Genomic DNA, 13,874 nt, shown 5'->3' on the forward strand with positions numbered 1-13,874 from the left:
TACAAAAATGACCACCAAATGCATTCAGGGCCAGAATGGACCTTAACATCAATTAATGATTCACAGAGTGGAGAATACCATTGTAAAGCTCACAACAAACATGGGAACAGTAAATCAAACCCAATAATGATTAATGTTACATGTGAGTACTTCCTAAGTTTTTACTTGAATGAATTTAATTTGGTGTGTTTGTGATTCTCAAACATTTGACTCCTGTAATATACTGCTGTTTTTTAAAAAAAGATTTTGCTCTGGTATTTATAAGAATTTGTATTTTTTAATGATTTTTCAGTAGTATTTCACCAGTATTCTTAGTGGATTGTTCACATTGTGGATCAACCTTAATAATTATTGAAATCTTCTGTTACAGATAAGCCTGAAGTTGAGGTAAAGATGACTTCAATGACTTCTGTAATTTTCAAGGAGATAAAATAACTTTAACATGTTATGTGATGAGAAGCAAACCAGAACCTGAGTTCTATGTTTGGTATAAAGATCAGACAGCTATTGGTCAGGAGCAGACACATGTTGTTGAACAAATCATGCCTGAAGACCGAGGCTACTACACATGTAGGGCCACTAACACTGTAGGTGAAGGACAATCACAGCCATTTGAAATTGACGTTAAATGTAAGTTCCACAGCTCCTTTTACTGCATTTATGTCAGAGGATTGAAATCAGTGTATCAACATAGAAAGGTAAATGTTATTTCTTACTTTCAGATAGCCCAGTGAAGACAACTATTTCCATCAGTGAACATGGTAATAATGTGAAAGTTGGCAAACCCCTCACATTCACATGTAGGGCTGAGGCCAATCCTGCCCCAGTGACATACTTCTGGCACCGTTACAACCAAAATAAACCGACTGACTCCCCACAGTGGACGTACAAGACTAATGAAGAAAGTCTACATTTGCAGAGGTTAGAAAGAGCAGATGAATCATGTTACAAGTGCAACGCAACCAACGCCATTGGTACAGGGGAGGATAGTGAGCCTGTGTGCATACAAGTACATTGTAAGTCATTGTGTTCTGTGATTTTTAAGTTTCTTCAAATGCTTTACAGATTATTAGAAAAATAAACATTTACACTTGATTGAGTCAAACAATCACCAAAGAAATCATCACTTATTTAGTATTATTATTCGCTTTCTGGCAGAGAGTTAAACGTGGTAAAAGATTCCGATCCAAACAAAGTGGCCCACACGCCACCACACAACACTATTCTAGCCATTCCAGCCATGATTTATGTGTCAGGTAACATTAAATGACAGAACGGTTTGAGCTCTAGCTGGGATTAGTGCATTGAAGAAAAGGGGTAGTGCTTAGGATCTAATAAACGAGAAATTATGTATTCATTTGTGATCTTATAGATACTTGTTGGCTGACTTTGTTACCTGTGGGCAGACCCAGGCCAGCTTTTTCCATCAGTCTTTATGCTAAGCTAAGGTAACATGTTGCTGGTTTTAGCCTAATAGTCAATGGACAAACATAAGATCTGATATCAATCTTTTCAATTGACTCTTACCCAGAAATCGAATAAGCACATTTCCTAAAATGTCAAACTCTTAAATGTTTAAGCTTTCAGGGCAGTTGTTGACTTTCTGTTTATGGAGTGCTGTTGTAATGTCATGCAACATGTTTAAAAATGAATGAATCCTCCTGAAAATCAAGCACACAGCTGTGTCCTCTCTACAGATCCTCCTACCGAACCTATGCTGTCTTTGGATGCTGAGGTCATCGAAGATCAGCTTATCACGATCAGCTGCACCGTTGAAAGCTTCCCACAGTCACGTCTGACTTTGACAAGGACTTCTATATCAAATTCTCAGGCTTCAGAATGGCATTCCCCTCAACATGATTATTATGAGGATCATAACACTTTACATCTAAAGTTTAATGTAACTTTAACCGACACAGGCCTTTACACCTGCAACGCAGAGAATGATGAAGGTTTAAGCAAAAGCTTACAAAGGAAGATGGTGGTGAAATGTGAGTTATTCGGTGGGGCATTATCTTGCTTATCAAACAAATCATCAAACCAGAATTTTCCATTAACTTGATTTTCACACGGCAAAGGAGAACTACATTGTTTATTTTTTCCATGATGAAGTCATTTTGATTATGTGTCTAGTTGACGAGTGGTTTTGTCATTAAATTAGTGGAAGAAAGTATCTACATTTACTCAAATATTGTACTGCGATTTTACAGTTTCTGTGCAGAATTGTACTTTAACTTAATTCTCAATGTTTCCACCATTGAGTAAAATGATTCATTTATTTATAGAGCTGTAATAACTACATTCTGACAAAAGTTAAATGTGTATTATGCAAATCTTATTCAACCAGTTATTAAATGTTTGGGATCCTGATAGTGATTACAAGCCATAATAACTGACATAATCAGACTGTGTTTAGATCTGACTATTCTGTTTTACTATATTTTTGGTAAATGCAGATCGTCCCAGAGATGTGACAGTACAAGCTAAGCCTGGTCTTGTCGTGAGTGAAACCACGCAGTTGATACTGAACTGCAGTGCCCGGGCCGAGCCACCAGTGACGTCTGTTACCTGGATGAAGGTGACTGATGGGAAGAGTGAAATCATCAAAAATTGGAACGGCACTATAAAGTCTGTCAGTCCTTCTGACAGTGGACTGTACAGCTGTGAAGCCAGTAATATAATTGGAACTGGAAAATCTCAGCAAGCCGAGGTTAAAGTCAAGTGTGAGTATACATATTATAGTGTATGTCAGAATCACATTTCTGCTCTAAATTCCTTCTAATAAAAAAATATATATAATCACAACAATTTCTATTACTGGGTTCTATTTTTTAAGAGAGCATAAAAATCAAAAAATATATCTGAAGCCACTATATGTCTTCGGTTGTGCTGTCATTTTCCAGTATGGTCTTTGGACACTAAGATTTTGAGTAAATATTGTTGTTCTGCTTCCCTTTCTCCTAAATGCCGCTGCACAGATGCTCCAAAACACATAAAGATTATAAGAACAGCAGAGCAGTATTCTGATGGGAAAAGCTTTGTGTGCTGAGCTGCAGTGCTCAAAGCTATCCCCCAGCCACACAATATTCATGGTACAAGAAGACAGAGGGAAGGGATGTAGAAGTGTTTGTCAATCAGAACTACACAGTGAATTCAAACCAACCGGGAGAATACTACTGCATCGCAAAAAATGAAATCAGCCAAAGCTCTTCTGATACAGTCCAGCTGTTTGACCGTGAGTGAATTTTTATCTTTTATAGGGGAGAGGTCTTAGAGGCACAGAGAAATCAGACTTATCAAAACAGATTATTTCCTTTGATAAAATCAGATCAGTTTAAAAAACTATACTATTTGTTCACAAATCTTTGTCTATATACTGATGCTCTGTATTTTCTAACCACAGGAGGCCTAAAAAAGGCCCTGATGTTCTTCATCCTGGTGTTTATTGTCCTGCTCATTATTTTCTTAATTTTATTTGTTTACAGGTAACTTATGAAAACAGAATGTTTCCTACCAAAAATCTGTCCATTTCACAGATGATTTGGCATATGTAATCACTGTCATGTCCCTTTTATGTTTTCAGACGCAAGAGAAACAAATCAGTTCATCATGAAACTACGAACACACCGCCCTGTTTTGGTTTTCTGGTGATGACTTATTTGTGCAACCTTTTCAGCTTCTTTATTAAACAACTTCAGACAAAAATTAAATATCTTTGTGTGTGTCATTAAACCAATTCAGAGTTGGTGGAATAGCCCTAGGAGGAGGAATCTGATAAACGAGCCCATCATGGCAGAGCCTTGCAGGAGCAGAGATGACCTCTTGCCAGACCAGCCATGCCGTCCAAAGGCCCAACGACGGCAGCCTCATCCAGACAGCACGTAAGCAGCCACACGCACACTGTCCCCACCCAGGACAAGGCATGCTCTGTAGGGCAGAGAGCAAGGTGCCGCTGCTCATGCTGGAGTCAAAGCATCCATTAAGATCCTTCAGACATGAATGGTCACAATGACAGCCTGCCCTGTCATTTATCATAGTCAGTGAATATGCGTGCTTTTATTCTTATTGCCATGTTGTTCCACAGGCCTGTATCCAACATCAGCAGTGTTTACTGCACTGTGAATCTGCCCGCTGGCAAACAGGTGAGTCAAGCAATTCAAAGCAACAACATCATTAAAAACAACAAATGAAAGCAGAGACTTTACTAAAAACAAAACAAGAAGTAGAATTTACAGTATGTTGGCCTTTATTACACGGAAGTTTACACAAGTACTAGTCATGAGTACTACTGAGACTGTTAAATGTCTTCCGTGAGTATGAGAAAAAAAACTCTGATGTCATCATCATTAGCTCAGTTTGGGCTCAGAAACTGGGCATTGAGAATGAAAGAGGTGGCTGTTTTACCAAGCAGAGAGGGTCAAATTAAAAATGCTATAAATATAGGAACTGGTGTTTATGGGGGTTAACTCAGTGTGGAACTGGATCAAATCCCCCAAACATAGGTCCATCTTCAACATCTTATAGGAATTTTAGCGATTAATCACTTTTTCAGTTGTGTTTTAGTGAGCAGAGGTCCGCTGTATCCCAACTTTCCCCCTCCTGAGCTCTAAATATTGTGGATTTAAATATAATGCAAAGTATCAAATTTAAGCAGAAATATTGAATCCTGTAAGTAAAATCCTCATAAATTCTAAAACAATACTTAAACTAGTTAAATTGGCAATACAAAGCCCCCAAAATCCCAAAGGTGAATTCTTGAGTGCACAAGATACAGGGATCTCAAACAAGACAATAACTTGATAAAAAAAAAAAAAACATCATCAGGAATTCTCCATGCAATTTCAGTTTACCACATACAAGACATATTTGTGTTCAAACAACTACTATGCAAACATCTGCGTTGGCCTCGGTCTTCTAAAATCAGTATTTGTCGAGCTCTACTTTAGACAGCCGGATGCATCTTTCAATGATCAAGCTTTTGCTTTGCCCAGTGTTCTGTAGCGCCCTCCTCACTGTTTGTCAGAACAGTAATCATTCAGTATTCAGTATTGTGGAGCAATGAATCACCGGACAACCTACAGCTGCCATTTTAAGGCATGAATGAAATGATTCAGTTGCTACTGTACATTCATTGATGTCTTCTGTCTGCATCTGCACAGGGTCCTTCTGCACAAAAGCCAATCAAACAGCAAGGTGGACACACAGAGGCTGGTTCTCTCAACTATGCAAATTTAAATTTTGGAAATAAGCAAAAGTAAGAATTTATGTTTTTCATATAATACCAGAACAATTAAAGAAATATTACATGGCAAATTTTGTGATTACATTTTGCTTTTCTAGGAACAATCCAGAGAATGTCGTGTATGCTATGGTGTACATGAAAAAGCCAACTGAAAAGGTCAGAAACTTATGAACCACATTCTGTTCCTGGTCCATTTTTTTTGCATGAAAGCATCGTTTAATGTCTAAATGATATTTGGCATGGATCTATATTTTATGTGGTTCCAGGAAATTATTATTGTAGAGCTACTTTTTTTTATAACTCTAGAAAATAAGAAGTATGTCATTTTTAGAACACGTGTGTACACGATGCTGTAGCAAAGAAGATGTTTCCTGTATAGAAATGTATTCCTTCCCAACAAACTAAGTGAATTCACCAAGGAAAACGTCATCAAATTCTTACAAGCATCAAATGTGTGTTGATATGAACCTTGCTGTGCATAAAATCCAGATATAAATGAATCCATCAAATATTATGACAAATGACCTGGTGAAGATCTCTGTTATCCTCCTAGAATGAACAAGAAGGACAGGAGGAGTACGAGAACTTCAGTGCAGCCAAGTCTCCAAATCCATTGGACTATGACACAGACACCAGTGAAGATGAAGCAGATCTCAATTATACACAGGTGAACATCACGGCAAAGCCTGGACATCGGACAGCCAACAGAGACTCCAGCAGCTCTGATGAAGAAGATACTCAGTACTCTGAGGTCAAAATCTGAGTTAAGATCTTCTTATCTGAGCCACATGTTTCTAATAAATCATCAACTGTTGTTTATTAAATATGTTTATTTTTATCACTCTAATGTTTCCACTCCTAAAATATTACATTTCGTTATATTAATGTGCAGTAACAAGTACCTAACATGGAGGAAATAGAGGAAAGTGATTAATCCAAGCCCATGCAATCTAAAGTAAAATGAGGCTCAGCTTTAACATTTTTGTTTAAACTACTGAATTATAAAGGAAAGTGTGGGCAAATGTACATATTTGTAAGCTGTTTTGGCATTACTGTTTATTTCATTTATTAACATACTCCAGTGCAAGATGACATGGCTGTAATGTTATAACGCTGTGCAGCAGCTGCTTTACTTAGGTTTGTTTCGGAAACAAACAATGTGCTATATGCATAATCATCCATTTAATAACATGCTTTGACTTCAGCTCTTGTATGAAAAGATTGGCTTTCTTAGGTTTTATAAACATGCACAAACATAAACATTTTAGCAAAAACAAATACAAAATGATCAATAAAAAAGTGTTACACAAATGTCCCCCTGTTTTTTAAACTCTGCACAATTAGTTTAAATAATAAATTAACAGAACTGTAAGACAAAAAGTAGCAGTGAAATATTAAATATAAACAGCTGCATGATTAATGTGGTGGAACGGTTATTGGTTTTATTATGGTTGATTGTAGGGAGGTTGAAGCTTCATACCCAGCATGCAGAGTGGCTCTGACATCTGTATCCTATGGTAGCTACCTACCTTATGTATTCAAAATCACTTTCATGTTTTTTTTTGTTTGCTGGGCATTTTTTCAGTAAAGAGACACAAGAAAGATTGACAGAAAACAGTTACTGTGACAAAAGTTGAGAGCTCAACTTGAAGCCACACGTGTGTGGCATTACTCGCTTTAAAGAAGGATGGCTGTAGCGCAGTTGCTATCTCCACTGCTGCAGACTTTACGAGGTTGTTCTGCTCAGCTGGGCTCTGGAAACTGAAGGGGGACATAGTAAAGTGCTGCGGCTGTTTGAAGCCCAGAAACCTGTGTTTCAGCTATCTTTTCCCCCAAAGTTAAGCCATGACCTTTTCATCGACCAGTCCTATGAGATCATCAGAGACTTTCCCTTGTCCCAAATAAGTGTCAGCAACTGTCTCTTCTTCATTTCAATCTCCTCCGTTGCTTGCTCTGGAGTGCAGACGGATCTCAGCATACTCAGCCGTCTTGGAGGCCAGGCCTCTGATCTCCCCTTCCCCGAGCTTACCCTCTGACTTGGCCTGGAGTTTAGCAAAGTCCACGTTAGCATAGTGCAAAGTATCTTCCTGAACTACTGCTTCCTCTTCCAGAATGGCTTTATTGGTGTAAATCACATCCACTTGTGAACAGTTGGTCTACAGGAAAACAAATGGAGACCCAATTACATGACACCCGCTCTACTGTTAAAAGAACATCATTACACATTGTATCCTGTTATCTAGAAAGCAAGACTCAACAATACAGAGTTACCTAGATTTTGGTCAGGGTTGACAGTACACTATGCAAAGTTGATGTATGGAGAGCAGAGATGGGGATGGTGCAGTAGTAGGATAAAAATGTACTTTTTTCTCAAGCTTACAGTAAGCAAGTTTTTGACACTAAAATGATAGATAGTGGGTGGCGTGCAGTATGTCTTATGTAAGCCACCAGTCACTGCAGACTAAACTCACCCAGAACTATTTCTGTCCACACACACAGCAATGACACTTAATATTCTCATAACATACACATGGTCATGTGTGCAAGGACATAAACTCACCTCATTAGTAACTAAAATGTCTGAAGTGTCCACCAATCCCTTGTCGGGTGAATGGCTTCCTTTCTTTTTCCTACAATCAACATAAAAGTCACTGTTATATGTACAGTCACTTATGATTAAGCCTTCCCACTGAAATTGACTGCCAGCCTGGTCACCAGTCAACCTCATAATGTGTTTCTGTCTCATTTTAAAACCAAAATGTCCTGGTAACAGTGCTGTATTTAGGGCGTTAGCTGCTGGTGTCGTTTCAGCTGTGTGTCTTACCTGCAAAAGAATAGTAAGAGTGGGACACACACCAGCAGCATCCCCAGTGCTCCCACTGCAGAGCCGATCAAAAGAGACACCGTATGGAGGCCTGAAAAGTTCACACAAACCATATCAGTCAGAAAATCCAGAAAAAGAGGCATATGATACAGAAGAAAAGTCTGACATAAATGCAGCATTCTGTAGATTCCTCTACCTAGCTGAGTTTCGCTGGAGGACACATTGAACACAAATCTATCAGAGCCCAGTGAGTTGACACTGAGGCACACTAGAGAGGGCATGTCTTCGTCCAGACGGTACAAGGTGATGAGGCTCCTCATGCCCGCGCTCCCCAGTGGAACTTCTCTGATTGGGATCTCAGCCGAGTGATTGACAGGCTCCCCGGCCAATTCCCAAACCAGGGACGGACGCGGGTTCCCTTGGCTGTCGCAGGAACATCGGATCAGAGATAAAATCTTGACACAGCTGGAAGAAGGCAGGATCTCTGAAACAACTGAGACACATAATGTAATTGGCCATTTGTACCTGCTTGGTCAAACTTCTTGAGAAAAATAAAAGCTTCCAATGAATCAACAGATAAATAAATCTCACATGTGACATCAAGGTTCGCAGGCTCCGAGTATTCAGCTCCATGGACATTCAAAGCTTCACAGTAATACTGATCCTCTGAGAGTTTTGTCGCATTAAAGATGTAGTCTCGCTCAGAGCCCACCATCTCTTTTTCTCTTCCAGCCACTCTGAACCAGGTGAAGTTAACCGCTGCTGGATTGGCAATGCTTGTGCAGGTCAGACTTACAGAACTGCCGTGCAGCACTTGACCAGAGGGTTCAACTAAAACTGAGGTGTTCTTAGGGGGATCTGAAAAAGAAATGGTTACTGTTAGTTCTGCATCCATTGTTATTGCATGTTTGTTGCAGAATTTTCCCAACAAGTGATTTGTAGGTTTGTCCATGACAGGTTTTCGAGCTGTAGTGATTTGTAAATTCACAATTTGATTTGCTACTATAGTTGTGCACACAATCTGATACCTCTACCAAAAAAAGAGGGGTGGATGGAATACACCTCACATGGAAAAAGACAATGTTCACAATTTTGGGCTTTGGACTCCTTTTCTTGGACATGTGAGCAGCACAGGGTGAGAGTAAAATAAAAACAGCTAGTTATGGTGACAAATCTCTCACAACAACTAAAGCACTGACCTGTTCAATTTTTGAATGGTTTTTTGAAGGTTTCCTGATGCTTCAAGGTTGTGAATTAACTTTGAATCTCAACTTTTAAGCCAACATGGACAAGAAGTCCCTAAAGTGCTCAAATAAAATTTGAACATCTACAATTCAACGACAACTGTGCAAATGGTTTCTGCTGATGAAGCTTATTGCTCATTAAATGAACATTGTGGTAAGGTGTTTTTCAACTGCTTTTCCCAAGGTCAAAACTGAATTTCATCATCATGAGGTGAATTATTTGATTCACCACATATTTGGAATTTAGCCTCATGTACTGGGTAATAAATTAAGATGCAATATTTTGTCATTCCTCCAATTATGTGAATTATACAATGTCACGCCTTTTCAATAAACCAAACCAACCAATTTACAAGTGGTGGACAATTAATGAAAGCTGCAGTACTTTTATTTCACAATGAAAAGCAAAATAAAAGAAACTATTCAGAGAAATCAAAAGGTTTGTGTTCCATAGATACTATAAAGGTTTACAAATCCTTCCATGGTCTTTATAAAATTAATTTAAATTTTCCTTTCAGTAAACTGAGACAACCTTTTCATTTTCTGTGGTTGGAAATTAAATCTTAAATCAGGACAGAAACCAAACAAAACAACTACACATAAATTAACACACTGGCACACATGTGGACGCACAACAGAGCTCAGTCATGATGGTCTACTGACACAGACAGGATTTTGAGGATTGTCACGCAATGTGACAATGCATTACTGTCTGCAGTCCAGACACCGTAGTGTTGCCCTGTGACTGAGTCTTGGCCTCAAATCATGTTTGGCTGACCACAGCTGTATATACAGTAGAGCCATATTCAGCATAGGAACACACTGGGAACATACAGTTTTGTTGTTAGTTTAAATCAATGTCGTTACTGTGTGAAGTGAACTTACACTGAATGTCCAGATGAATCGGTGCTGAACTTTTCTCTCCCAGTTCATTTTTCGCTGCACAGTGGTAGTCACCACTGTGGCTCGGATCAACACCGTTCATAACTAAGACCGATCCAGGCTCCTTATCCTCCTCATCATCTTTGTACCAGGTGTAATTGCTTACAGGTGGGTTAGCACGGCTCCTACAGAATAGAGTAACAGAGCTTCCCTCCAGTATTGGACCATTAGGGTCGAGGATTACCGTGGTTTCCTTGGGAGGAACTGGAAAAACAAATAAATATATGCGTTCAGTCCATGCTGCTGGCCAATATTTGTCGTCTGTGTTTCTGTTTCACTACGACTTACACTGCACATCGATCTGAGTGATGGATGAGTTCTGGGCTCCATATCTGTTAGTGACTTTGCAGTAAAAATGGCTGTCAACTTCTGTGACCGTAGTTGAAAGCCTCCTCTTAGAACCCACTGCTGCGACCTGATCTCCATCCACTTTGTACCAGGTGTAGCTGTCCACAGGTGGATTTGCGTTGGCGGTGCAGATCAGAGTCACTGAGCTGCCCTCTTTTACAGGACCAGAGTAACTGACTGATGTGTTATTTGGAGGATCTGGAAGACAATTTTGAAAATCTAAATGTGTGAAATACCTGAATGAATAGATGTTTTGGCTACTGACATATCATCACTCTATAAAGTTGGTATGGTGATTATGTTAGCAAACAGTTGCCTCTTTTCACACCAAGCAGACATAGAGCGACAGAAGGATAGGGTCAAACTATTCATTGGCGAAATCAGCAAGTTATGCCGAAGAAGGAATAACAACCATACTAATAGATTTTTTACAACATGATATAAAGTGTGATGACATGATTCTGCATGATGTGATCTGAAATAACAGCTAACCACAAGAGATAAAAATGCCAGAAACATACTCACAAAGAACACGGAGGGTCAAACTTTTTTCATACAAAAGGTCACTGTTGCCAGTTTGTCGGTTGTAGAGAGCGGTGCACAAGAGCTTCTGTCCATCGTGGAGGTAAGAAGCAGTGAAGTTCACAACAGAGGTGACAAATTTACTCTCCATGTTCTCCTCTGTGTCACCTATACTGGGGATCCATGTCAGAGCTGGAGAAAGAATGGGACAGGGAGCCACAGCCGAGCAGTTCAACCTCACTGGAGTGCCTTCTTCTACCTCCAGCCTGGATGGAGTGATGGTAGGTCTAGGCAGTGAATCTGAGGCGTAAAAACAATGAGCAAAATGGCAAGAGAGATACCAAAAGATGTGGGTTTACATGTGTAAAGAGTCAAACTAAAACCTTGAGAGGTGATGACGACGCTTGATGGAAAGTTGAACTTCAGAGCGTTGTCACACTGCAGTCTGAAGTAATAGCTGTCATAATGGTTCGATGGCAGGTTGTTGAAGACGGTGGTGCAGTCCTTCTCACGCAGGATCCCCGTTAGGTTGCCTTGTAGGATGTTTAAGTTTGAAATTGCTCCAGTGAAGCTGGAATCAAACACCTGCGTTCGACTCCAGCTGCCTCTCTTCCAAATGGCTTTACACGAATCATCCAGGTATTGATCCCAATTTGAGGGCAAGCTGAAAGTGCAGGGGATGATCACACAGGATCCACTTAGTCCCTCTACTGCCTGAGGCATGAAGGCTGCCCAGTGTTGGCATAAGCTACCTGAGGTGAAACAATAGCAACAAAATAAATACCAGCCAAAGTTAACCCCAAAAGAAGTATTGCAACAAGTAGTACATGTCATAAATTGTAACAAAACACCTAGAAATTGATTAATTATAAAAGGAAAACTAAAATTTATTAACACCCACACAAAATAAATGTTAAGACTAAAAGTTTATTTGTAAGATATCCAGAAGGCATTCAAATGTGGAATAGCCTACCTTGAAGAAGACAGCATATAAGGAAAACCTTAACAGCAACTGTCATGCTTTTCTGTCAGGTTGATGATCCTACTGAGAGATGATTGGACACACACACAAAAATCTGTATTTTTTTTCTTGTTAACTATTGTTGATTATATGATTCAACTATTATTATAGTTGATCTGACACAAAGAAAAACTCCTTCCTGTGACTTTTACTTTGTGTTGCTGAAACTAATTGTTGTTTGTATTGCTCCATGTGAAAATATCAATCCCATAGTGGAATAGTACTACATTTTAAGCATTCAGAGTTGTACTGAGGTAAAATTATTAAAATTCAAAGTATTCATTGTACCAAACGGATAAATAACATGTTTTCCTCCACTTTTAGTATATTAAATGAAGAAGGCATTATCTATTACACATTGGAAAACAGAAAATGATTTGAATAACAAACATGAGGATGTTTACTATAAAACTGCGGTTACACTGAAAATAGTATATGATAATGGAGCCAACGTGTTCTCATTGGTCACACCAGCTCATTTGAACTCAAACCATATTAAATGTTTTACATATGTTTCGCAATACCATATTCTGTAAAGTAACAAACAGTGAAAACCATCAGAACTATACAGCAGAAAAGAAAAATAACATGAATACAATAATTACATTTAGCAGAGTAAAAGTCTGGCAAATGACAGAGACTTAACTAATGTTCCAGTATTTTAAAATTGTTTATGCAGATTGCTTAAATGTATGTAAGTTTGTGACAAAGAAATGAGTATTTCTGTATGGATCTACTGCAACGGATTAAGCAAATAGGGCATACTTTATGACAATAAATAAATATTTCAATTGTTCGAGTTTTCTGAAAACAAAGTCTTACCTTAGAGCCAACAATGATGCTCAGCATGCAGTGTCTTTATTTTCTGGAAGAAAGAGCAATTTTGGGATTTAAATACACAACCTGTGTCATATACAATACTGACATCTGATTCAATATTGTTTAAATTGATAAAATTAAATTGATTGAAGGAGCAAATAAAAGGTTTTACCAGCATTGAAGGGTCGGTGGTAATAATCCAACAACCGACTGGTGGTGTGTCTGGATGGCACACTCAGCTCTTGAAAAATTTGTCGGGGGAGTGGCGCTCAGCAAAACAGCAGGGTTTTGATTCTCACTCCATACTACAGTACCGCAAGTCTCTTCAGTTGCTGTTCAACCATTGCATTCATGAGCAATGTTGAAAGTCAACAGACAAACGTGTGAATATGGCTGCTTCTTGAAATAAAAAAAATTGCTGTTTGACAGCTGTGTAACTTTCTATCGTTGTATTTTTCTGCAAGCACTTGAATGCACCATTTAGGAAGTGTTTCAACATTGTGTAAGCTGATTTTCAAACAGTACTGATATGAGTCGAAATGGCTTGAGGTTAACTGTAAAGCCTAATACAGGAAGACTGATTTCAGCGAGCACCAGAAAAGAGCAGGAATTTACCTCATAGGCTCAATAATTACTACAGATAAGAACTGCATATTACAACTTACTATATATATTTTTTCTTTTTTGCCTTTATCATATTAAAACCACATGATTTTACAAGTGAACTACAGATCAACAATCATCAACATGCTAGCAGGAAGAAATCTGTGTAGGTTATCAGTAAAGATTTTTCTTATAGCTTATTACGCAACTCGTGTTGAAATGTGCACACCATGTTAAAAGGAAATAGTGAAAACAGGAAACAGTGGTACATGTCCTATGAGTTGCATGGTGGTTTGTCTTTGTAATTTC

At 38.7% G+C, this 13,874-nt stretch overlaps 3 protein-coding genes across 4 annotated transcripts; 2 read left to right on the top strand and 1 right to left on the bottom strand.

Moving 5' to 3' along the window:
* The first annotated feature begins 431 nt into the window (after positions 1-431).
* On the top strand, positions 432-3,049 carry LOC119898257 (B-cell receptor CD22-like). Its single transcript, XM_038712446.1, has 5 exons — positions 432-630; positions 723-1,016; positions 1,698-1,991; positions 2,457-2,723; positions 2,979-3,049. The coding sequence occupies exons 1-5, from the start codon at positions 453-455 to the stop codon at positions 3,047-3,049; spliced, it is 1,104 nt and encodes a 367-aa protein (XP_038568374.1). The 5' UTR covers positions 432-452.
* LOC119897215 lies at positions 3,050-6,446 on the top strand. Its single transcript, XM_038710805.1, has 8 exons — positions 3,050-3,235; positions 3,404-3,485; positions 3,584-3,647; positions 3,742-3,881; positions 4,085-4,142; positions 5,160-5,254; positions 5,341-5,398; positions 5,796-6,446. The coding sequence occupies exons 2-8, from the start codon at positions 3,424-3,426 to the stop codon at positions 6,003-6,005; spliced, it is 687 nt and encodes a 228-aa protein (XP_038566733.1). The 5' UTR covers positions 3,050-3,235; positions 3,404-3,423; the 3' UTR covers positions 6,006-6,446.
* LOC119897213 (B-cell receptor CD22-like) lies at positions 6,267-13,557 on the bottom strand. Of its 2 annotated transcripts, none has more exons than XM_038710803.1 (12): positions 13,135-13,557; positions 12,966-13,008; positions 12,096-12,164; positions 11,506-11,874; positions 11,126-11,422; positions 10,541-10,798; positions 10,196-10,456; positions 8,658-8,924; positions 8,263-8,559; positions 8,067-8,157; positions 7,803-7,872; positions 6,267-7,398 (listed from the first exon to the last, which is right to left on the bottom strand). In XM_038710803.1, exons 3-12 carry the CDS (start codon positions 12,139-12,141, stop codon positions 7,174-7,176), a joined length of 2,181 nt encoding a protein of 726 aa, XP_038566731.1. In that variant the 5' UTR covers positions 12,142-12,164; positions 12,966-13,008; positions 13,135-13,557; the 3' UTR covers positions 6,267-7,173. The 2 variants fall into 2 exon arrangements, with proteins under 2 accessions (XP_038566731.1, XP_038566730.1); XM_038710802.1 differs by having other exon boundaries at positions 12,096-12,167.
* Between the last annotated feature and the right edge of the window lie 317 nt (positions 13,558-13,874).

Source organism: Micropterus salmoides, unplaced genomic scaffold (genome assembly GCF_014851395.1).
Source record: "Micropterus salmoides isolate LMB-PRFRI ecotype aquatic unplaced genomic scaffold, ASM1485139v1 Ms_hic_scaffold_11, whole genome shotgun sequence".
In the NCBI taxonomy this organism is placed as follows: Eukaryota; Metazoa; Chordata; class Actinopteri; order Centrarchiformes; family Centrarchidae; genus Micropterus; species Micropterus salmoides.

Excerpts from the sequence above, each read along its gene's own strand:
- LOC119898257 (XM_038712446.1), top strand. The coding sequence starts at position 453 with ATGAGAAGCAAACCAGAACCTGAGTTCTATGTTTGGTATAAAGATCAG. Across the intron at positions 631-722 it reads ATTTGAAATTGACGTTAAAT|ATAGCCCAGTGAAGACAACT; the intron begins GTAAGTTCCACA and ends TCTTACTTTCAG. Across the intron at positions 2,724-2,978 it reads AGCCGAGGTTAAAGTCAAGT|ATGCTCCAAAACACATAAAG; the intron begins GTGAGTATACAT and ends GCCGCTGCACAG.
- LOC119897215 (XM_038710805.1), top strand. The coding sequence starts at position 3,424 with ATGTTCTTCATCCTGGTGTTTATTGTCCTGCTCATTATTTTCTTAATT. Across the intron at positions 3,648-3,741 it reads CGCCCTGTTTTGGTTTTCTG|AGTTGGTGGAATAGCCCTAG; the intron begins GTGATGACTTAT and ends AAACCAATTCAG. Across the intron at positions 5,399-5,795 it reads TGAAAAAGCCAACTGAAAAG|AATGAACAAGAAGGACAGGA; the intron begins GTCAGAAACTTA and ends TTATCCTCCTAG.
- LOC119897213 (XM_038710803.1), bottom strand. The coding sequence starts at position 12,141 with ATGACAGTTGCTGTTAAGGTTTTCCTTATATGCTGTCTTCTTCAAG. Across the intron at positions 10,799-11,125 it reads TTTGACCCTCCGTGTTCTTT|ATCCTCCAAATAACACATCA; the intron begins GTGAGTATGTTT and ends ATTGTCTTCCAG. Across the intron at positions 10,457-10,540 it reads CACTCAGATCGATGTGCAGT|TTCCTCCCAAGGAAACCACG; the intron begins GTAAGTCGTAGT and ends TTGTTTTTCCAG.